General features: G+C 38.7%; 1 protein-coding gene across 2 annotated transcripts in view; it reads left to right on the forward strand.

Annotated features, from left to right (window-relative positions):
- The window catches only part of METAP1D (methionyl aminopeptidase type 1D, mitochondrial), a 74,004-nt gene that overhangs the window by 46,665 nt on the left and 1,876 nt on the right, over positions 1 to 25,463 (forward strand). The window contains exons 2-7 of one of the 2 annotated variants that reach the window (XM_005676229.2): positions 9,422 to 9,579; positions 11,576 to 11,725; positions 13,124 to 13,272; positions 13,823 to 13,865; positions 17,379 to 17,542; positions 24,319 to 24,416. In XM_005676229.2, the coding sequence (XP_005676286.2) occupies positions 9,422 to 9,579; positions 11,576 to 11,725; positions 13,124 to 13,272; positions 13,823 to 13,865; positions 17,379 to 17,542; positions 24,319 to 24,416 (762 nt within the window). Of the gene's footprint in view, positions 1 to 9,421; positions 9,580 to 11,575; positions 11,726 to 11,889; positions 12,271 to 13,123; positions 13,273 to 13,822; positions 13,866 to 17,378; positions 17,543 to 24,318; positions 24,417 to 25,463 lie in introns of those variants that run through there. The other variant, XM_018064629.1, reaches the window with a different exon arrangement.

The following is a 25,463-nucleotide window of genomic DNA, read 5'->3' on the forward strand; positions in this document are numbered from 1 at the left end:
AACTTTCAATCTTTCTCATTTACTTTTGAAACATGTACCTCTTAGTACTGGATTATAAAAATCAATGGGAGCTACAGCAAGTGAGACAGACTATTTAATTTTCCTTTCACGATTTTTGTGCAAGTTATCAAACCCATCAAGTGGACAATCAGTGTTTTAGGTCAGGAAATATGCATGGCTGAGTTCCCCGTGCTATGAGAGCCTGCGCTTCTTCCCTGGGTAATTGGTTGGCGTTCATGAAGTGCGATCTTTCTGTGGTTCTAAATCAGCACCTTGAAAATGTCTTTCTGTGGGACATTCCCTCCTGAGCCTACTGTAGTAACCAACATTTCTAAACAGTTCAAAATATCTCAGATTGCTGTCACAAAGTTGCTTTTTTTTTTTTAACATTAATGTATTATTTTAGGAAATAATTTGATTTAAAATTAAAATCATCAGTGAGTGTAAGAGCCATATTTGAAAATGAATTAGTGAAATGTTTTTTCTCTTAGTAATCATAAATCATTTAAATCTGGCAGGCATTCCTCCCTCCATCCAAAATAATTGCCTCCATTTGTAAAATCAATTAGATGTTGATACGCTATAAATAATAGTTTTGTTACTAGACTTTGGCATTTGCTCATCATTATGAACAAATACATTCAGCAAGACATTTTACAGGGTGTCTTTTAAATTGCATATTATCTCTGGTTGACATTGTTGGCTAGTGTAAAGTTACACAGGCCACTTTATTGTGTTGTTTTCTGCCCAGATCCTTGAAGCCTCTGAAATATCCCATAACTTCAAATTGATGGCACTATGCAGGGTAAAAGTGCTGTCCTGGAAATGTACAATGAAACAGAGGTATTGGTAGCCCACACTTGAGTACAATGTACTTTGTTCAGTTTTACAACCGCTTAAGATAATAAGCATTTTAAATGTCTCTTTGAAAGTTCATTCAGAACGCTCCCTTAAAAATACTTGTTGACCAAAAGAAAACTTGCATTTCCAAGAGTAAAATCGGCTTAATTAAGGGTCATTAGTAGAGGTGCAGATAAAAACCCAGGGCTCAGTGGGTGAAATGGAAGCATTTCATTATGTGGTACAGAATGCATGCGCAGATAACAATTAAAACAGACCCTGAGTAAGAGGCCAGTGAATATAGGGCATGTAGTGTGCAGCAATATTAGTTATTTTGAATGCATTCCTCCCCCATCCTACTTGAATTCAGCGGTCTCACCTTTCAGACTTAATTGGTAAAGGGAAATAAAATGCAGCTTTTAGAAATTGATGTTATTACTGAACATGAAAATATTTAAAACCATAATGTAGATTTACATTGCAAATGCAAATTTAGGATGTGAAAAATGTGCCACAGGATCCAAAGGACATACAGCAATTTTAGGAGACATTCAGGCCACACTGTATGCTCCTCTGTGGAGGGAAAGAGGCCTGTTGTTTTCAACGTTCAGCTTAAACTCGGAGCTGATAGAGTTTTTATGACACTGAGAATAAATTCTTATTATTACCTGTGATAACTAAATATTCTAGTATTCATAACAAATAACGTATAGATTTACTGCCTGAGGAAACTATGTAGAGTTTCTGTTCCATAATTGATAGCGACAACACTCACTATGATCATGTGTTTTAAGATCAAATTAGTCCAAAGCAGCTCCTTGCTGATCAGCGCTCTCTTCTCCTGCGGTTTCTGATGATTTCCTACTAGCGTGTCCTAAACTTCAGATTAGTCAATGTGCCTCTTCTTTCCTGAAAATAACTTTTAACAAAAGAGGATTTGCTGTGTGTCTTCAGTGAATGATGTTTCCAGAAGACCAAGGGGCCAGTGCTGCGGCTGATGGAAACATACCTGGTGTCCCTGCCTCTGATGATGGACCTCCATGCATCAAATTGACTGTAACATTGACAGTAGCAAGTTGGAAATTAGATATAGTTATAAAAAGTTCTTCTTATAACTGTATCTGTTCTTCTTATATTGTATTGTTCTTCCAATATTGTATTATTCTTACATTGTTCTTCTTATAACTGTATTAGCTGTTCTTCTATTTAATTATCTTTTAAAATTGACATATAGCGGACGTGTCTCATATGTATTCATTTTGGATGTACGAAGCAGTGCTTTTACAAAGAAAGAAGGAAATATATAGGAAATTTGACAAACCTTTTCTAGAATAATCTCTAATAGATAGTGTAGTTTGTGACCCTGAATGTAATTGGGATAGGAGATTTTAATGTTGGTCACTCTGCAATTAGAAAACTGGCTAATTGCTGTTTATGTATTTTTTTAAATTTATGGCTGCGCTGTATCTTTGTTGCAGTGCGGGGTTTTCTCCAGATGCGGGGAGTGGGGGTTACTCTCTAGTTGTGGCGCCAGGGCTTTTCTTCGTGGTGGCTTCCCCTGCAGCAGAGCACAGACTCAAGGGCAAGCAGCTTCAGCAGTTGTGGCCCAAGGGCTTCGTCGCTCCCCGGCCTGTGGGATCTTCCCGGATCAGGGATTGAACCTGTGTCTCCTGCATTGGCAGGTGGATTCTTTACCGCTGAGTCACCAGGGAAGCCCAGTTGCTATTTATTAATTACACTATAATAAGCAAAGTTAAGGATCTCCCCCCGACCTCATTTTTATGCCACATTAATTGGAGAGCCATTATCTTCTAAAGGCACATATTGATGTAAGACCATTTCTTCATTTCACCTGTAAAAACACTAAATTGGTATTTTTTCTGGTTTGTAATGAATAGTTAGTGGAATAAACACAGTATGGTACCTTATTATCCTGTTACTTTGTGACAACATTTATAGGGTATCTTTTATCAGATTGAAAGAAGAGATTTTGCTTCCAATAAAAAATATCTTATGAAAGTAGAGTTGCTGAGTACTTTGCAAAACCATAATTGTCAACAGATTGGATATGTTCAGGCTATGTTCCCAATGTTTAAGTCATTTGTGTATGTGTGTGGGGGGGTGCCTGCCTCTTATTTGGCAGCGAGCTCATTATTTAGCAGAACAGGTATATTGGCAACGCTGTTCATTTTAGAAATGAATGTCTCAAAAGCCTCATTCAGATATCCTAGTAGAGGCCTGATGACTTCGTGCCTTCAGTTTAAGGACACAGGAAAGATTCCCCCTATAATGACTGTCTACTTGAACTTGATAATACTGATACAGGTGCTCTCTCTTTCATGTTATCACCTGCATTGAAAAAAACCTTCATGAGTCACAAAATTGATCAGATTCCACATCATCCCACGGCCTGGGGTGTGGCATGACAGAAGTCAGTAGCCGCCGAATGAAGGCACGACTGTCAGAGCCGAAAGAGACCGCAAAGATTATGAAGTTCAGCTCCCTCCCTGTAATGTCTTCTGCGCATGCATGCTCAGTGCTCAGTCATGTTTGCCTTTTTGCGACTGCGTGGACTGTAGCCCGCCAGGCTCCTCTATCCATGGGGTTTCCCAAGCAAGAGTACTGGAGTGGGTTGCCATTTCTTTCTCCAGGGGATCTTGTCCACCCAGAGATCAAACTGCGTCTCTGACGTCTCCTGCATTGGCAGGCAGATTCTTTACCGATGAGCTATCTGGGAAGCTCGAGTCTTCTGTAGCAGTGGGTAGTGTCTGTGAAGTGCTCAGCACAGAGCTTGGCATGAGTAAGCTCTCAGCCAGTGTCCCCTGTGGTTGCTGCTCAAGGTCACACACTTAGTTCCTGGCAGGTCCAGGAGCAGAATCTCTAGCTCCAATGCTGTGTCACTTGGGCTGATTTTTCATCAAGAATATCACCATCTGATACAATTGAACGTCTTGCCCGTGTCTCACCACGGAATGTGAGCACCCAGAGAGGGACTTTGTCACTTCGTTTAACCTCATGTCTAAAGCATGACATATAGGAGGAGCTCAGTAGTGAAAGTCGCTTAGTCGTGTCTGACCCTTTGCGACCCCCATGGACTATACAGTCCATGGAATTCTCCAGCCCAGAATACTGGAGTGGGAAGCCTTTCCCTTCTCCAGGGGATCTTCCCAACCCAGGGATGGAAGCCAAGTCTCCCTTACTATAGGCAGATTCTTTACCAGCTGAGCCACCAGGGAAGCCCAGGAGCAGCTCAATAAGTAATTGTCAAATAAAAGAATAAACACATTTTGAGGCCCGAGGTAAACATGTTGAATGTTGAGAGGGGAAAGGAAGAGACATAAACATTTATGGAGCACCTCCTTTTTTTTTTTTTTTGGCCATACTATATGGCTTGTGGGATCTCAGTTCCCCGACCCGGGGTTGAACCCAGGCCACAGCAGTGAAAGCCTAGAATTCTAACTACTAGATCATCAGGGAATTCCCCCACAGAGCACCTACTTTTTAAAGATGGTTTGAGGATAATGTTATTTCTGCTAATTCTCACAACAGCCTTGTGGTGAGGAAAGCACTACTGTTCCCATTTAGTGGTGAAGAAAGTGAGGCTTAGAAGTTTTGGTAACTCAAGATCTGTCTGACTTCAAAGCTCGTATTATTCTCACTCCTGCAGTGCCTCCCGGTTAGATTAATTCTAAGACTTTTCATGAAAAATACATTCTTTCTGAATGTTGGCTGGTCTCATGATGTTTATTTTTTTCATGATTAAAAAAATATTTATTTGAAATTGAATCCCTGAAAAAACACACTTTCTAGCCAAGCATGCCAGCTATTAGAACCTGTGCACACTGTTGAAAGGCAGCTTGGAGCAGCAGAGCCAGCCCTGGATTGGGACTTCCAGGACTCTAGCTGGGGGCGCCAGAGGTGTGTCTTGGTTCCTCATCCATAAAGTAGTGACATCAACAGCTGTCCCCCTCCCTAACAGCATTGGCAAGACCTAGTGTGTGTGGAGCACCCAGCTAAGTCACTTCAGTTGTGTCCAACTCTGTGTGACCCCATGGACGGCAGCCCACCAGGCTCCCCCGTCCCTGGGATTCTCCAGACAAGAACACTGGAGTGGGTTGCCATTTCCTTCTCAAAACTCTGCTTAATTACAGAAACTGGCTATGAAGTGTTAACCACTATCACTGTTACTATTTTTATTAGTCTTACCACCATTAATAGTCATCATAATACATGCTTTTCTCAGAAGAGAAACATTTGGGAGCTTAACTTTGGTCCTGCCTAGAGATGCAGTTAGGGAGCCCAGAATCATGGATCGATTCCACCTGAGCCTTTCCTTGGTGATAGCTGGGATCCAGATTTTCCATTCTATATCCACAGACTAAAGAGCCTCTTGATGAAAGTGAAAGAAGAGAGTGACAAAAATGGCTTAAAGCTCAACATCAAAAAACAAAGATCTTGGAATCTGGTCCCATCACTTCATGGCAAATAGATGGGGAAACAATAGAAATAGTGACAGACTTTGTTTTCTTGGGCTCCAGAATCACTGCAGATGGTGACTGCAACCATGAAATTAAGACGCTTGCTCCTTGGAAGAAAAGCTATGACCAACCTAGACAGCATATTAAAAAGCAGAGACATTACTTTGCTGGCAAAGATCAGTATAGTCAAACTATTTTTTTTCAGTAGTCATGTACTGATGTGAGAGTTGGACCATAAAGAAGGCCGAGTGCTGAAGAACTGATGCTTTTGAACTGTGGTGTTGGAGAAGACTCTTGAGAGTCCGTTGGACTGCAAGGAGATCCAACCAGTCAATCCTGAAAGAAATCAACCCTGAATATTCATTAGAAGGACTGATGCTGAAGCTGAAGCTGCAATACTTTGGCCACCTGATGGGAAGAGCTGACTCACTGGAAAAGACCTTGATGCTGGGAAAGATTGAAGGCAGGAGGAGAAGCAGATGACAGAGGATGAGATGGTTGGATGGCATCACCGACTCAATGCACATGAGTTTGAGTAAGTTCTGGGAGATGGCAAAGGACAGGGAAGCCTGGCATGCTGCAGTCCATGGGGTTGCAAAAGTCGGACATGATTGAGCAATTGAACAACAACAACAATTCACAGACTGTCCAGCCAAACCTCTGTCCGTCACCTCCCTGCAGCATGTATCTGGTCAACAAAGGGAGTTTGGCTTGAGAAAGACGCTGGATTAGACCAACCCATCGCCACTTTTGGAAAAAAAAAATAGTAACTTTTAATAGTTTTCAGATGACTTTTACATTTTCAGAGTGTCTCCTTGTGTGTTGTTAGCTCATGTTTCTTATGCGTGGAAGAGGAATATACTTTATGAAGGCAAATTGACCTGGGTCCCCTCAGCTTTGCACTCTGGGGGGAGTTATTTACCTTTGTGTACCTCCGCATCTTCAACTGTGGAGCGCAGTGATAACAGGTCACAACTTACATGGTTCTCATGAAGGTTAATGAGCTAACATATGTAAAGGGCCTAGTGCAGTAATTGATGCATAAGAAGTTTTCAGTGAAAAAGCTATGACAAACCTAGACGGCATGTTAAAAAGCACAGACATCTCTTTGCTCTCAAAGGTCCGTCTAGTCAAAACTATGGTTTTTCCAGTAGTCATGTATGGATGTAAGAGTTGGACCATAAAGAAAGCTGAGCACCAAAGAATTGATACTTTTGAACTGTGGTGTTCGAGAAGACTCTTACAGCAAAGAGATCAAACCAGTCCATCCTAAAGGAAATCAACCCTGAATATTCTTTGGAAAGACTGATAGTGAAGCTGAAGCTCCAATACTCTGGCCACCTGATGTGAAGAGCATTGGAGGGGACCCCAATGCTGGGAATGATTGAGGAAGCATATGAAGGTGGCAGAGGGTGAGATGGTTGGATGGCATTGCTGACTCAATGGATATGAATTTGAGCCAACTCTGGAAATAGTGAAGTACAGGGAAGCCTGGCATGCTGTGGTTCGTGGGGTCACAAACACTCATCTCAGACACCACTTAGCAACTGAACAACAACCATTAAGTTCTCAGTACTGGAAGCTATAGTGAAGCCCATAGTTTCTTTCTCATTTTGCTTTTTAAGTTTTCTTGAAGGAACTATTGTTTTTTGAGCATCTACTAAATGTAAGGCACTTTCACATACTTTATTCCAGTTAATTCTCACTTGAGACTGAAAACAAGGTTCTTGCTCAAGGCCCACACAGCTGAGAAGTAGTAGAGCTGAGACAAAAGTCCAGGCTTCTGATTTCTAGCTATCTGCTTTTACTAGGAAACTGCCCTGCCTGCTCTTAGACCAGTTAACACCTCTGGGGATGATGTGGTGTCTTGAGGGAAATATTGTACTTTACAAACTTCAGGGAATATGTATCTGCCTCTATCAAACAAAGGTGACATTCCTGGCAGTATTTTGTCTGGTATTTGGAATTGTTGAAAATATTGTTTAAAATATAATACCTGAAACAGCTCTGTAAGTTTTGTTCAACAATATTTTATTCAGCTTTCTGGAAGAACATAATTGAGTGAAACTTACGACACTGACAGTCTTGCCTGGTGGCTCAGATGATGGTAGAGAATCTTCCTGCAATACAGGAGACCTGGGTTCAATCCCTGGGTGGGGAAGACCCCCTAGAGAAGGAAATGGCTACCCATTCCAGTAATCTTCCCTAGAGAACTCCATGGACAGAGGAGCCTGGTGGGCTGCAGTTCAAGGGGTCACAAAAGAGTGAGACATCACTGAGTGACTAACTTTCTACTCTGATACTGAATCAATGACCATTGGAGTCTGTTTGCATCTGTGCCTTTTTTTCCAATTCTCTTAGAGATCTTGAGTTTTGGGGCCAATACTCACCTGCAATTTGTGTTTCCATTACTCTAGGCCAGTAAGTCTGAAACTTTAGTGTGCATCAGAATCACCCTGGGTGAGGGTTTGTTAAACACAGATTGCTGAATTCATCCCACAGTTTGGGTCAGTAAATTGAGGAGGGGCCCAAGAATTTGCATCTTTTCCCCATGTGATACCCAGATGCTGGTCTGGGTATCACATTTTGAGAACCAGTTCTCTAGATCAGGAGTTGACAGACTTCTTCTCTAAGGGGCAGGTAGTAAATATGTTAGGCTTTGTGAACCACGTGTTCTGTGTCACAGCTATTCAACTCTGCTGCTGTTGTGCAAAAGCAGTCATGACTAATTATAAGCGAATGAGTATAACTATGTTCCAATAAATCTTTATTTATGGATTTATGGGCACCGAAGTTTGAATTTTGCCTAACTTCATGTTATAAAATGGTATTTTTCTTATGATTTTTTCAACCATTCATAAACATAAAAATCATTTTCAAGTTGTTGGCTCTATGAAAACAGGAAGCAGGCTGGATTCGCCCTTTGGGTTGTAGTTTGCCAGCCCCTGACATGCAATTATGGCATGTAAGGGAGATTTAAACAACTGTTTTAATTATAAAAATAATGCAAGTGAATGTTCCTAAAAGTCTATTGGTTTAGAGAAAATAGAATGAATCAGGAAGTCTTCCTTCCCCCCCCAGCCCCAATCAGATGCCCCAGAAATAACCACTATTGATGAATATCAATCTTCAGAAATTTTATAGGCATATGCAAACTTATATAAATGCATAAGCTCTTTTTACCTGAGTGAGTTTTTCATACGTACTGCTCAGCATTTCCGAGCAATATATTGTGACCTCTTCCCATATCAATATGCAGAGATGAGTTAGCGTTTTCTCTTTAATACCTCTCTACTTTTCTGCCTTCTGTTGTGTAGATTTACCATAATATATTTAACCAGTCCCCTGTGTATGGACATCTGGATTATTGCTCATTTTTTTTCTACCATAAACAGTGCTGCAGTTCATCACCACACTTCCATCACTGCATACGGCAGAGTCCTAGGAGAGGAGACACGAGTCAGAGGATACGTGCGTTTGAAATTTTGATAGATGTTTCTAAATTCCTATTGTGGGTACTTTTGGAGCCTACATTCATTTTCTTTCAGGGTTGCACCCTACATTTTTACTATTTAGTCTTTATCTGACTTGAGCATTCATTACAATGAATTTCAGTATAATGCCTCGCTGCACATGAACTTAACACAGAGTAGTAATCCTATCGAGGGCAAAAAAGTGCAGCTGGCAATTTGTCCAGGATTCGTGAAAGGAAAACGACCTTAAAGAATATAAAGCCACCCAAACAGTGCCCTGAATCTAGGGTCATCCTGGACATGGCGCATTTAAGGTACCACAGCACAATTTGCTCTTTTTATAGACCTTGTGTTTAGCAGATGTTTCTATATGTTTGTTTCCCACTAGGATAGAGTTTTCCATTGTCAAACATTTAAGTAAACATAGCATTAGCTAATAAATATGCTGTACTACTATTGTAGTAGAACTCAGAATGTCACTGCTGTCCTTTCTGTTTGGAGCTTTTCCGTTTTGAACCAATAAAGGATTATTATAGATTTAATAGACAACGATGCAACAACTGAAAATGTAGCACTAAGTAGGTTTTTTTTTTTTTTTTTGACTTAACATACGTCTATTTCTGCTCCCAGGTTGTCATAGGATTTTCTCGTCACCACTCAATCATATCTACTTACACACACAGTCAACCAGTCAACAAAGAAGAAATTTCTTTTTCCGGAGACAAAGAGAGATTTCCCACAGTATAGTTTTGCCGGCTGCAGTTTCTTCAGCTCATCCAGTCCCTAAGGTACTGCATTGCCTATTATCTGTTGCTTTTTCCAGCCAAGATAAAGGTTAACTGCAGAAGCGATGGAGTGTTTTTGCACCTTTGATTTCTGAGCTGTCTGAATTATAATTTTTAAACTTGGTCTGTGATATAAAACTGTGATTTGGGAAGTGTTAACATCCTGCAGTTCTATAATATTCACTTTTTAAAATAAGGCACTGAGCTTCTAACTGCTTAATTCTTTAGAATTTAAATTTCTATCATGAAATTTTCCATATTAAATTTCTACCATGAAGATAAGATTCTATATATGTAGTTTCTTAACTTAAAAAAAAATTTTTTTTTGACAACAGTTGGAATCACTTAAGAAAGATTCCTTGAAACCAATACACTAGGCGTTTTTTTCCTAAAGCTTGCTGTTACATTTTCTGTGTTACTATTAATGCTGTCTTTCAATTGCCCTTTAGAGTAAATTAAATAAAACATCTTGTCTCAAAGCATTCTTGATTTTTTTCAGAGATTATAATTCTGTGAAAGACAATCTATCCATTTTTCCAGATGCAATGTAAAGGAAGTGTGGGGATCATTTAGGAAGAGCGAGAATAGCTGAAAGAAATAAAGATTTGCCACGAAAATCACCTGCTTTCCCTCTTTCTATGACTCTTTTTGCGGGGTTGCAAATCCACATTAAGTATATCATACTCCCTGAAGGCGAGTGGCCCATTTTTGTGACAAGGGCTGACAAGACAGGCCATCAGAGCCCAGAGTATGTTTCTGGTATTTCCTTAGTGGAAAACAAAAAAGAAGTCTCCAGAGAGGTGAATGTATTGTTTTAGAATTTCAGTGACAAGCCAACAGCCCTTCTGCCTGTGGTTGTAACCTGGCCAGATTGCAAAGCCGGGAGGAGGCGGGGCCGTGGAGACAGGATGCTTCGTGGGCACTGGCACCAAAGCCGTAGGAGGGAAGATGCTCACTCCACGCTTGGCTGTGGCAGCTCAAGCAGTGGTGTTACCTGTGTCAGAAAGGCCCATCTGAACACAGGAATAAGTGAAGGTCCTTGAAGCCTGTGTGATGCAGTTCACAAAGCACGGTGCCCTATCCCTAGCCCTTCCAGAGTTGCTGTGATGTTCACTGAGTAGTGTTATCTCCCTCAGCTTCCTGTCCCCAGAGTCTGTGTAGCCTTACTGGGTGCTGTTCAGCAAAACTCATGTAGCAGTTGCCATAAATAGTTGGTAAAGAGCTGTGCAAAACCTGGGTCTGAAAGGAGCTCTATGTGTGAGACAGTATTTATTTGCTGAATGCTGCCCATGGATTTAAGTTAGTGGGGGAAAAGGTTCTCCAAGGGTGGTCAGAGTTGAACATTTTGAGTTTCAGAGGAAGGAGGAGTTTGTTTTTGACAAATTATGAAAGTGTCCAAAAGTATTTTTCATGTACTTGGGGGAAAAGAACGGAAAAGGCAAAAGAGCTGTTTTGTTTTGTCCTCTAGTCCCTTCTTAGTTTGGGTACAATGGCAACATGTAGGGGAAGTGTGTATTTGATAGGCATCCGTGAACTTGACAGTCGGCCTTTTACATACATTCCTTGGGAGAGGGTGTTGTGGGCTACCCTTTGCATAAATTTTATCTTTGTGTCGAGGAGTTGAAAGCACTCTTAATTAACCATTTGGCGGTTGGGGAACTGGGTGCTATTTGTCATCAATAGCAATTCTAACAGGGTTGGAGGAGAAGAAAAGAAAACTCCTGTTTGTTTTGACCAGAAGTCTCCTTCAGTCCAGTGTGACTCAAAGCACCAGTAAGGTTAACAGACCATCCAGAGGCAGCACTAACAGGCCACGTTAAGTTCAAAAGGGCAGGGGAAGGAACCGGGGGCAGCCTGGAGGGTCTGTTGTGCTGGCTTCGGAGGTCGGTGCTCCGGCAGGAAGGGCAGAGCTCCATGAAGCAGGAGGCTGTGTGCGAAAAAATGATCCCATTGTCGTGCGCTGGGTTCTGATCTTCGTTTTCAATCCTTTTTCCTCAAGCACATAAAGAAGCCAGACTATGTGACGACAGGAATTGTACCCGACTGGGGAGACAGCATCGAAGTTAAGAATGAAGATCAGATTCAAGGGCTTCGCCAGGCTTGTCAGCTGGCCCGACATGTCCTCCTCTTGGCTGGGAAGAGTTTAAAGGTGGCGTCTCATGAAGCCTCGCAAGACTTGCATAAAGGGCAGCAGACCTTCCCTGCTTTTCCCTATTTCCTCTAACTCTTCTTTTGTACACATCTAATTTGTTAAAAATTAAGCCAAACCTTGGGATAGGGGACAGGAATTGTGTATTTTCTGTTTATTCAAAAGATAATTTAAAATCCAAAGTCAGTGTTAAGTAGCAGAATTCTGAAGATAGCTTGGGCTCAGTCAGCCTCTCCAAGTTGCTCCATGACAGCCAGCTTTGACTTCTGCCCTCTTATTCCTGCCTGTAATTTCTGCTTTTATTCCCCACATTATTTCATGTGCCTGAAGAGTTGCTTTGCCTCATACTTTGTCTCCTATTTTCTTGCATTGGTTCTGCAAAGAAAGATCAGACCAGACACACCAAGCTGTAGGTAATTCAGCAATGTAATTGTATGCAACTATCTTACTGTAAGATTTAGGTCTTTCAGAATAATCTGAAACTGAATCTGAATCCTGCTATGTAAGGATCATAAAAGAAAGTACCGGCCTACAGTTTCCAAAAGGTGGGCAGCATTTAGGAAATGAGACTCAAATATGAAACACTTAGTGTAACATCTGTGTGAGAGACTTGTTATCAGTGAACCATAATGTGAATATAAAATAACATAAAGAAAACAGTTGAAGGAATGTTGATTTTCAATGAAAGATCTTGTTTTAGAGTTTTACTTATGATATTTGAGTTTATGGAGACAGTCTTTTTGTGCCCACAAAACTTGATTTTAGTTTTCTTTTAGTTTGAGAGCAATTGGATATCTTCTAGTAAGGGAAAAATATTTTTAAAAACACACTGATTTGTTTTGGTATGAAAGAAATCAAGATTAGTGAACCAGAATCTCTACAAAATGTATGAAACTAATCTTTTCAGATGATGATCCATAACCTCCATGCCATCAACGCAAAACCCACGTAATGTTTTGCTGGGATAAAAAGGCATGGGTTGACCTGCTTTTCAAGCTTTGTCACCTGAACTGAAGATCCTTTTGAGAATTCATACGCTTTGATCAGCCGAGGCCACTAACCATTGAGGAAGAGGAAGGAATTGCCTCAGAACGTGCTTTTGAAATCTCTAGGCTAAAAAGGAATCCTGTCGTTTAATGATTCACAAATGATTGAAAGGATCTTAGAGTTTAAAATGGCCATTTCCTAATAGCCCCTTACACCACCATATACCCAAACAATTGTCAGAAAGGCACAGTTTAGGATTTTAGTGTTAATCATAATTAATTAAAATGTATCAGGTTTATCACAGTAAATTTGTACAGTCTCATCTGGAAGGGCTGTAGCTATAGGCATAGTCAATAAATACAGGAGATCTCTCCAACTGTCACTTCACAGTCTCTTTATTTAATATTTCAGGTTGACATGACAACTGAAGAGATAGATGCTCTTGTTCATCAGGAAATAATCAGTCATGATGCCTACCCCTCACCTCTAGGCTATGGAGGTTTTCCAAAATCTGTTTGTACCTCTGTAAACAACGTGCTTTGTCATGGTATCCCTGACAGGTATTCATTGCTTAATAACATATTGTTCCTTTGGAAACTGAAACGTGAAACTAAGATCTATAATGTATGTTGAAAGACACTATAGTTTAATTGAAACCTGCCTGCAAACTTTTGAAACCGATTATGGTAAAGCAACAATTTTTAAGTATTTTGTTTCTAAATGGACATAATACCACCATCTAATGTTTGTTAAAGCAATATGTAATCTGAAAAAGTGGTTGTACATTAAATATTTCTCTTACCATCTCAAATTTTTAACCATCTACTATTGTTTCGGCTCTTTGCAAAATTAAGGTAACGATAAGTATAGTTTGTTGAGAATAAGTAGATTTTTAAACAGTGATGCTGCATGTTATACTATGTATTTCTAGTAAAAATGATATGACTAATATAAATTAAAGATTAGATACAGGTATTCCACTCAGTCCTCCTCCACTCTGAATTAGCATCACTACTCATTGGACTTCTGATTGCAGTCATTAGGTATTTATTTTTATATTCCTTTTATTGGGATCTATCACCATTTTTTTTTTTTCTGTTTATGTTTCAGTCGACCTCTTCAGGATGGAGATATTATCAACATTGATGTCACGGTGAGTAAATCATATGAAAAACAGTCTTTGATCAACTTCAGAATTGCTGGTAGCAACAGGAAGAAGACCGGATTGAAAACGTGAACTGCGCCCATGGAAGCGCTGTTTACTTCTAGACCCAGACGCAAGCAGCTGGTTTCCTTTTTTGTCTTTAACGCTGTGTTTATTCCAAGTAAACCCAGGCCTGACTTGAATTTAGGGCTGGAATCAGATGCACTGAGATCAATGTTGGCCTAAGTGAAATGTCAACCCAATCCTGCTATGTGTCATGTTTTTGAGAAGGTGTAATTGTTATTGATCCACTGTGTAGTTAATGCAGAGCCCTACAGCACTGGGCAGCTGCTGAAGCTAGATATATATGAGATGAGCTAAGGCGAAGAAAGCCAGCATTTTTCCTTCACTCTGCCAAGATTGATCTTCCTCTTCCTGCTGATTTTGAGTGGGGCCTGTCATTATCTTACTCTGTCATTAGGGGCTACATTGGCCTGTGTGTGTCAGTCTATTTGGACAGAAACTCTTTTGCTAGCAGTGTTCCTTAGATTTATTAAAATCCCTGAAGGTAACGTTGTGTTCCATTTCTGGTATAGACAGCCTTGAACTCGAAGCGAACACGCAGAGTGCTTTTCTCTCTTGAACTTAAGTTTTCACCAAATGGTTAACAGCCTTTCTTTCAAATAACAGCCCCAGGTAATTTAACACAGGAACTTCAAACTGTACAAGCTCTAACCTTTTCTAATTTTCTTAGCCTTTCACAGTTCTCAGACTTAGGTTATTTGTGCTTTGGCAGTTCGTTTTACTAAAAAATTATGTAATGATACCTTAGGATAGTGGAGATTGCAAATAAATTCTATATATCTGATGATTAATAAGTATATTCTAAATAAATAAAAATAAAGTAAACATCTGCTGAGAACTAGTTGAGACAGACAGCATTCAAGGAGTATTTTCTCTGTTAGTAAAAAAAATATTCTTAATAATATGATTTCATATTCAGGTCATGAAACTTGGATGGGAGTGGGAATGTGGAAGAAGTTGGCATCCAGAAGTTTAGTTCAGTCTGATTTTTAGTTGTTTAAATTAATTCAACCTTTTCTCTTCATATCAATTTGTCTTAGTATATAGCCAAAAATTCTTTTATGGTGGATACTCTATATATATATGTCCTATATATATATATAGGACTATATATGTCCTAGTTACTTAGAATACTTGAACATTTGCTCCACATATATTGTTGCTCTCTCTCCAGCTCAGAATATGTAGGAAGTATTTTATAAAGTATACATGAAATAAAGTATTTTTCATTATGCACTTTTCTTTTAGATTATACCTGAGTTAGAGGCTATCCATTCATTACCTCACCTAATCATCCCTAATAAAATATTGCTGCTTTCAATGAAATCAGCACGCCCTTCCTACCTGTTTCCAATGTGCCCAGAGAGAATAGTCTCTGCCTTTCCTAAGTTTCCTGAAGACTTTCAGTAAACAATTTCATTTTTAACATTCAAATGATCAAAGTGAAATGTTTTTGAGTGTCTCGAAATGTGAGGACTTTTCACATGGCACAGTGGTAAAGAATCTGCCTGCCAATGCAGGAGACACAAGAGATGTGGGTTCGATCCCGGGTCAGGAAGATCCGCTGGAGAAGGGAGTGACAGCCCACTCCAGTGTTCTTGCCTGGGAAATTCCATGGATGGAGGAGCCTGGCAGGCTACAGTCCATGGCGTTGCAAAGAGCTGGACACAACTAAACACACGCACAGAGCAATGTGAAGGGACCAAGGAAACACACAGGTCAGTAACTGAAATTATATTTCTTATGAAATATTTTATTAAATGAAAGGCTTCATCACTTACCAGAAAATACTCATTACATTTTATAATTGTTTACATCTAGTATATATCACAAGAAAATAGACATCCCCTTGAAAGTTGAATGTTTAAAAAAAAAGATGATGTGATATCCCATAATAGTTGCTCAATAAACATTTTAAATGTTATTAAGTTATTAATAAATGATAAATGAAGAATTAAATAAATGAAGTATAAAACAAGACTAGTTTGTGGATAAAACCAGTAATTAAAGATAACTGCCACAGACTTTCAAAAGTATTATTTCCATATATATTGAATCTTTCAAGTAGTCCTTTTCAGACTAGTGAAAAGTAATATGAAAAGGCAAATAATGATTTTTTAAATACATTTTTACTTAAATAGCAACTATAGAAACAGTTACAATTGTCTTAATTACTCTTATTAATAAATGTTATATTCCCATGTATAAAGTAAAAATTTGTACTCTCTTGGGTTACAAATGGGAATAAATATATAAAACACTGTTGTATTGCAAGATGACTTGATATAGTAGTAAAAACACTTGATTAGAAGTCAAGAATCCATCATATTGACCTGGATCTGCCTCTTGTTTTCTGCCACTAACTTTAGACAAGTCACTTGTCTGCGCTTCCGTTTCCTGACTTGAAAAGCGAAGATAAAGATTTCTCCTGCCTCCCTTACAGAGCATACAAGAGTATCTTTATTGAAGACGAGTATACAGATTAATTCCATATTAAAACAGAAAGCTCAGATAAACATCTTTTTTATTACAGTTCCTGCATTCTACTTCATGAGAAAGAGAAATGTGAAAAATAATTATATAGGACAAATTTATGCAAAATCGCAAATCCCATGCTATATCAAAGGATCAATATTCAACCAGTCTCCTCTACCTTCTGTATTTATTACAGTGTTTGGTGATTATTGATGTTTATAGTGAATATGGTGTCTTTCAAGATCCTGCAGGGCCTTCTGAGTCATTGAAGACAGATAAAATGCTATTTTCTGTAATTTTATTTTTAAACCTGTTTCGTTATATTCTGATTCTTTAAAAATCCATGTATAGTGTTTTCTGTTAACGTTCTGCTATCTGGAATATTTGATTAGGATTTCACTTCCAGATAGGATTTTTCTATAACTTACACCATTCCGATATTGAGCCACTTCAGTTCTTGGAACTGAATTCTTCTTCTGTCTGTTATAATACTGACATATCTATCTTATTTCTTCTTGTCATTATCTATCACTTCCAAGGGTGGGACTGGTAAATAAAAGATAAGTATCTTTATGACACTTTAGGAAACTCTTCACTGTGTTAAATACTTCTGAATTCTCTGACCCTCTTGTAGTAATCATGGGTCAGTGTCTTTGATCACTATTTTCACATATATAATTTTGCCTCAGAAATAAAATGAGAACTCAAAATGTTAAAGAATGTTGATGATCATAGTGCTGAAAGACCCGTGCTAGTCATGTATTTATTTAAACTTTTGTAATATCATTGTGTGTCTTTTTCATGTTCCTGTAGGATCATTTCCTCTTTTTTTGTAGGTGAACTTAATAATTCTGGAAGGGTGAAACACATGAATTTACTAAATATATAAAGGAATGCAATGTAGACTGTAGGAGAACAGATTTTTAAACAAGGACATATTTGTACATTTCTGCCTGTGTTTAGGTTTACTACAATGGCTACCACGGAGACACCTCTGAAACATTTTTGGTGGGCAATGTGGATGAATGTGGTAAAAAGTTAGTGGAGGTTGCCAGGAGGTGTAGAGATGAAGCAATTGCAGCTTGCAGAGCGGGGGCTCCCTTCTCTGTCATTGGAAACACAATCAGGTAAGCCTTACAGTGACGAATAAAGGGAGGGTTGGCAGATGGCACAAAGGTTATTGGTGGCTTGGAGTAAAGTTGATGACATGTTTTATGATTCAGAACCATCATTTCAGTCTGATATCAGTATGTGAACTGCCAGGGTGCAGTGCTGTTCCCTGAGTTTAAAAAAAAAGAAAACGACTTCAAAAAAGTGAATTATATCAGGTCAACAAAGAAACTTATAGAAGCAGCAGCATAGAAGCAATATTCATATGACTGCTTTAGTTTCAGCTTGACGTGTTGGTCTGTAGTGTTCCTATATTCAAACTCATACCAAACATGGAAGAGTAGCTAAGAAACGGTGAGTATCTCAAATCTTGAATAGGAGACAGGAGAAAAGCTAGATTTTATAAAGGCATGAAGTGAAATTATTCCTGTGACAGAAAGATAAAAAGCATTAGCTCAAGCAAGGCTTACCTTTCAAATTAGTGGATTAGCAAACAGCCTGAAAGGGTGATCTTGTGTTTTTTTTTTTTTTTTTTGGTCTGGTTCATTTTTCCCGTAAACCGCTGTTTACTTTCCACACAGCCTTCTCTGCTTGCTTTTTGAGAGTATGTGTATTTTCTGAATTCAAGACTTTTCTTTGTAATCTGTTACCTATTTTAGATCTCTTTTCCCCGCCCCAACTGTTTTGAAGTAGATGTGCAGAATATGTGTTTTCATTTAAAAGTAACATATTTTCTTAAAGATGGTTACATGATTACCTTTTACAGCACTGCTCTCATTAATATGAACCACTGACTACTTCCCATTTGTCTGAAGGGTGGAAGGCTTAGTCACCTTGAAAAGATGCTGCCTTTTTTCTTCGTAAGCCTTCGAATACTCTAAGAAAAAAGGCAGTAAAATATCAGTTAAATGTATTTATGGCTTTAAAAATATTGTAACAGTGTCTGAATCAAACTTTAGTAAAATCTCTTTGGGTTATATCGGAGAAGCTTTTATTGAAGACTTTGAACAAAATTGTGTTTTTGACAGTTTTAAATTATAGGCTAACTAGCCTGGGAAAAAAGGATAGTGTCTCTCTGTTCTTTCATAGGAAATGTTGAATCAGACCCCTACTGGGAAAAGAAATTTAATGCATATCTCACTATCTTACTGTCCATGAATATAATAGAAATGAATTCAAAATGCAGTTTTATTTTTGCAAATGGGATGAGTCGATAGATGTACCTCATATTTTTGAACACCTAGGGTTCAACAAATTTACTGGTGGTGCTCTTGCATTTTAACAAAATTTATTCTTCAGTAGAAGGGGGCAGAGAACACTAGATTCTTATTCAAGCATTCTATCGCGCTCTGCATTCATGGCTGTGTCTAAAGGGCATGTCAGCCTTTGATTCTCTCTGAGAGGTAATTATCCTTTTCCTGTCACGGAACAACAAATGATAGCTAACTACAGAGGCACATTTGCAGTAGTCACATTCATCAACTGCAGAAAAAAAAAATTCAATTTAATTGTGCAACACAGCTGCACATGGGCTTTTGAGCATTTCTGTTGTTCTCCCTGTCTCGCTATTCCTCCCTCCAGATCTATTTTTCAAACTTTTTTTTTCTGGTTTTTTGCCCCCTTTTTTTGTCTCTTCTTCCATTTTTACTCTCTGTACTTTCTTGTTAAAGTAATTTTCCTTTGTGGCTCTCATTCTTTTTTCCCCATTGAAGGCTATGAATGTAGAAAATTATCACAATTACTCATATAATTGAGCCTCTTTGTAGCAAGTGCAACTCCAGTAGCCTTTCTCCATCATGAAAATGGTTTCATTATAGGGTTTTTCATATTCTCTGACACCATCTACACAGAGGAACAGGCGTGCAGATGAGACGTACTAGGAACAGGCTAGATCAGTAAGGTCACAGTAGGAATAATTAGCTCTGCTATGGAAAGAGCATCTAGGCCTTTTACTGCTACATAAATGTACTGTCCGTGGCTTTTAGTCACAAAAAAACTTACTAACAAATGGAGCTCCCGCCTACTACTTTGAAAAAAAGATTTGTATCAACACTACAATTTTCCATCATTAAGACTAATAACACAGAGCCTAGTATACATCAAGGGGAATAAAAAGAAAAATCTCACATTCAAGTGGCGGCTGGGTGCTGACCTTTGTTCCCTTTTTTTGTGTACGACTTAACTCTTTACAAAAAAGAGCCACACGCCCCACCAACATGCAGGTGAACTCCAGCTAGCACTAGCGAAGCATAGCATTCAGTCGGAAAATCTGATAAATCTCCATGCAGGATAATGCACTTCATTACATATTCACTACATTAATTCTAGCTACATAAAAAAAAAGAAGAGTAAAATTGAAAGTGACATTGAATTTTAGCTATCTGGATGCAAAGGTCAGTTTTCGCAGAGAATGAATTTGCATGTACAAGCTCCTTTGAAAACCAGATCAGTCCCGACAACTGCACTTACAAAACTATGTGAAAAATAACATAGACAATGAACTTTTTCCGTTACTCTAATGCATTTCATTATTTAGATGGTTTGTGTCTGCCTCTGAGGAGGAAACTGGCCCCGAGTCTAACAAATATTTGTTCTGATGTGTTAAGGCAATGTTTCTGGACATCTGTTATTTCGCCTTTTCCTATTCAGGCAAACCCTCAACGGAGTAAATAAACAGTCTCCACCTTTAAGCCAGAAGTACTCGGAATCGTTATAGACCAAAGGTTTACAAACATCTTTCGACTCAGCCTCGATTAAGATATTCACCATCGTTTGCATAGCCTCTCTCTACTGATACACCATTGAAAGAACATTCAAGCATCTTTCAGTAGGATCATGTTAAAACCTGGTGATCTTTATAGGAAATTTTGAAATTCTCTGAAACCTAAAGAATAGGATGATATCTCCGAAGAAGTGTTGGCTGAAAGAGTTCTCCCTGTGCCCTTCTTTTTCATGAGGGATGTCTAGTGATCTTTAGGTTACAGCGTTATTATGCTCACTGTACCTCCATTTGCGTTAAAATATTTCTAAATCTGTATTTTTGTAATTATCCTTCGATGATATGAGCTGTACATATGAGGATACTGTGAATGTGTAGATTCATGCATCACAAATATGTGACAGTTCAATCAAAAATAATTTAAACTTATCCTTGTAAATGTCATGGTGAAAGTATCAATGAATGGTTTTTAATGTTTAATTCATAAGTATATGTTTTGATATTAATTTAGAAGAATATAAAGCAGATTTTTAAAAATAATCTCTTTCTATTAGATTATGCACATTTAAACAATAAGTGGCTCAGGCAAAATAAGTCATTTTAATGTCATCTGTGATGGATTTTTTCTTGACAGCTACTGTAAATTACAATTACACTGCTTCTCTCTGCACATGAAAGTAAGCATTGCAATAAATTATCTTTTATTTCAATCCATCATGTCTGCTTTTCAGAAACAGAAAACCTCAAATAAAAGTTCAGCACTATTGTAAGAAAAATACAGTAATTTGTAATCCAGTTTGAAACAAAAAAAAAAATGTACTCCTCTTTTGGAAAACAGTTGTTGGCTTTCAAAAATATTACTAATTGTGCTTAAACATTCCTTTTCAATTAGAGGGAATCCTTGAATTTGTGCATTCCTGTATCCAAAGACTTGGAGAAGGAAATGGCAACCCACTCCAGTGTTCTTGCCTGGAGAATCCCAGGGATGGGGGAGCCTGGTGGGCTGCTGTCTATGGGGTCCCACAGAGTCGGACACGACTGAAGCGACTTAGCAGCAGCAGCAGCAGCATCCAAAGACTACTGCTTAAAATAAAAATCTGAAAAAAATTAAGTAAATTCCATGACTTAGAAAATCAGGTGCCATTTGAGATCCTTTAATTAGAGATGTGACCATTTGGAAATCAGTTCTGTTGATAGAATTCATGTAGAAATAGTAATAAAACTATTTCCATGTGCATTTTTATTCCTTTAGAAGAGTGTGTACTTAAAAATAGTACTCCTCTGCCCTCTTGGGGAATGTATTCTTAGTTATGAAATCTAGTTTAAACGTATCAAGAATTTTAATTTATCTAGACAAAACTTTTGTTGGGAAAACTATCTCATGGAAGGGGATTCAATTAAGAGAACAGTCACAGGATGAAATTCCTTAAGAGAGATCTCTCTCTTAACTCTAAACCACACCTGAAACATGAACTGTAACACAGAATAATTTTCAAGTAAGTTCATAAACTACTTTTATACATCTCTCTCCTCCTCCCCAAATATTCCTTCCATATGAAAGGCTTCAAATCCCAAATGTGCTCAGACTTAAATAAGTGAACTGCTGTCTTAGAGAGGTTTTAGTTAGAAAAAATCAGACCAGAAGAGCTAATCCTCAGAGAGTTCCTTTTAGCAGATTGCAACAAAAAGAAGGCAGATTTCATCTGTGTAATATCCAAGGCAAGAAGACCTTCATGCTCAGAAATAGGTCACAGCCCGTGATGGCTGGTGTTAAGGAGTAACCGGATGCTTTGTGGGCACCCCTGCCCACCCAACACTTCCACTTTCCCCAGCACACTAGTCAGGAGAAGCAGGCATGCTCCACTTTCCTGTGCCACAACTAGAGTTTCTAGTACTTGATTTCACTTTAGAGCAGACATTTGCTCCTACAGATCACTTGGATTGTCTCCACAAAGTTAGTTGTAAATCTTAGAATCACGTAAATTAATCTTGGGCTTCCCTTATATTCCAAAATAGAAGAACAGTACACAGTACAATAGTAGAAGGGACATGCTTTTTGTTAGTAGTTAGAAACATTAATGAGATTTTATTGCATTCAGTCCCAGGAAGTATGTGTTAAAACAGCTAACTACCAATAAGACCCTAAAAAGCAGACAGGAGGTTTTATTTAGTTCCCAAGAATCAACCACTGAGACAGGTACTCCACCAAGGAACTGAGGGAGATTTGTCCTGATCTTTTCCTCTTTCCACATGGCTGTGAAATCCTCCGACCTTTGCATCCATGACATATACATTCTATGATCTTCCTATAACCAAAAGTTTCAGCAGGATCCAGGCAGTAAATTGTTGTAGAATGCACTCAGATATCTTTAGCCACCTAGTAATTGCACAGCTTCTTTTATGAAGAGGAATGAGAGATATGAGGGGGGAGGGACCCCAAGTGTTTTTTCATAGTGGGCTTTCTTCCTATCCTCTCATCAGAAATTAAAATGAAGATTGCCACATTCACAGTGTAGCTGTGATGCTTGCCAATCAGTTAGAGTCTTTTTTTTTTTTTAAGAAAAGAAAATAGAAGAACAGTTTATAGTGATTCCTCTTAGAATTATTAAGGTTTGTTGGAACATAGATAACATAATGGGTAGATGGGTAGAGAAGACCTATTCTTACTTTAAAAAAAAATCTAGATTAGCATATCTTACTGAATAATCTCTCTTCCAGCCTCTATCTACTCTCCATCCTGAGTTTTTATTCAGGAATTGTGTGGTACAAATAGAAGCAACTTGGAAAAGTTGTTATACCTCCTGTCCAGAGTGAAAAGACACACAGAAATAAGTATAACCATAAAGAACAAATTAAGAGAGAAAAGCATTCATTTACCGTTCCTCTCCTCGGCACATGTATAGCTCACCTATTTCTGTTACATGGAAATTAAATCTGAATGAGAGACTGCCCATCTGATATTTATGGTGACATCCTGGCCTAAGTGAAGACATTTTACAGGTCTGGAGATGAAGGTTAAAAATGTCTAGAGAAAAGTCTTTTGACAGGAATGCTCATAAAGATGCTGGCTAAATGCCTTTGAGTTTGTGGTAAACCAAACCAAAGGGCTGCTGAAAGCTAGCTTGGGATTCAAGAACTTTGGTTTGGTTAAGAATTTAAATAGTAGTCCTATAAATCCCAATCCATTATTATGGTTAGGGTTAAGGCACTTTGCTCTTCATCCGCATGAAAATATAAATTGTTCATGGTATGTATCCACCTGATTTCAAAAACAACTCCTAAAAAAAACACAAAACCTCCTTAATCTTGTAGGTGAAGATTTTAGGGTTGGATTCTAAGGTTTCACTTATATGGAATAAATGGAATGCTAAAGATTTGCATGTAGAAGTAACTAATGTAGCATTAAGAATTAAGAATCACAATACTAGCTTCTCTTAAGCATCATAGCAATTAAAAAGCATATTTTATGAATTCTGTTAATGGTATAGGTCTTGAGTAGAAATCTCAAATAATCACAAAGTTTTGAAGTGCTTCAAGAATATGGACAAAGCAGATGTGACATTTTGTGTAAATGTGTCTATAAAATGTTTGATGTTCTGAAATAGACCAGAATAAGCAATTATAGAAGTCACATTTCAGATTGTAATTTTTTGTTGTTTGGTTCCCAAGTCAGTAATAATTTGTATGGTCTTTTAGTGAAACTCCATACAAATCAGGCAGGTTTGTGTGACCTCCATTACCTGAACATATATCTTGGCTATATTGCACTGTATATATGTGCATAAACAGGTCTAAAAGTGACCTTGTTTGAATGCTGTACTAAAGTAATTGAAGCAAACTATTGTGTTAGCTACATATCTTTTTTCTTCATGTATCCAAAGGGAGTTGTTGCAAGCTGTGACAAAATATAAAATTTTTCCAGAATAATGAAAACAAATTGTTACCATATGACTCTAAATAGAACTGATTTTTTTTTTCTTTTTCAGAGAATACTTTGAAGGGACTTTGTCTTACCTATATATGCACTTAAAATGATCCAATTTAATTCAGTATTTTGTTTGGTCACTTTTAAAGCCAGATAACTCATCAGAATGGTTTGCAAGTCTGTCCACACTTTGTGGGACATGGGATAGGATCTTACTTTCATGGACATCCAGAAATTTGGCATCATGGTAAGAAAGTTAGTTTGGGAGCTGCTTATTGAAAGGAATCAAGATAAAGCAGTTTTGCTCCTGAATCTTTTGCTGCAATGTGGAATTCACATTGTCATCCTTCCCTATGAGGGTGTGTGTGTATGTTGGGAGGGGATCCTATTTAATCCTAACCAGCATGTTACTGTGTTACTGAATTAGAGCCCAGCCATTTCAATCCCCAAATAAGCTTTGTTTTGCTGTTTGTCTTCTCCTGAAGGGTGATGGCTGGAAGGCACGAGGGATATTTGTCTAGAAAAAGTTACTGAAAACAAAACACCACTGCATCAATGTCCCAGCAGCACGCACATAGGACTGTTTTCTGTTTTTCTTTTTCTACTCCCTTCTCTAACTGCTGACTGTTGTGGTTAAACTTCATTACGTCTTACACAGCGTTGACAGCTGATGTATTTAGCAGCATGTACTCTTCAGTGATTCCTAGATTATACCCAGAGTCTCCCGTTTTTCACTGCCTGGATGTTCTCCCTACGATGGGAAGGCAAGGGTGGGCCAGAAGGGGTGGGGGATTTGGGTTAGACTATGAAGCAGTTCTGTGGAATGTCCCCAAGAGGCAGCATACCTGGACAAGCACCAAAGGAAAGTTGATCCTGGGGCTTTGACCTGTGTGCTTGGGGGTGGGAACAGCCCCATAGAGGAACTACTAGCTGGAATCCACCCCCTGAAAGATGCTAGACACTCAGCAGGTCAGAACTTCCTTTAGGCCAAAGAACTTCATCTGAGGCAGCTGTAAGAGGCCCAGGCTGGAGTACAGAAAGGGCCTCTCAGGTGAGTGCCCACCCGGTGCCAAACCCTGGAAATATTTCAGGTCACCCCTGTTCTTCCCTCCTACCAACCTGCCTTCCCTTTGTCTCAGTTCCCAAGATGTCTTCCCCTTTCCCTTGGGAGGTGGAAGCCAGCAAACCTCAGAGCAAGTGGCCAGAGCAAGGGGACAATAGAGAGGGGAGCCCAAAAAGTGTCTCAAGTACCTGGGCTGCTCAGCCTTGGTGCACCCTTCCTAGGAGCCCTGAC

The sequence above is a fragment of the Capra hircus genome, chromosome 2 (genome assembly GCF_001704415.2).
Source record: "Capra hircus breed San Clemente chromosome 2, ASM170441v1, whole genome shotgun sequence".
Taxonomy (NCBI): Eukaryota; Metazoa; Chordata; class Mammalia; order Artiodactyla; family Bovidae; genus Capra; species Capra hircus.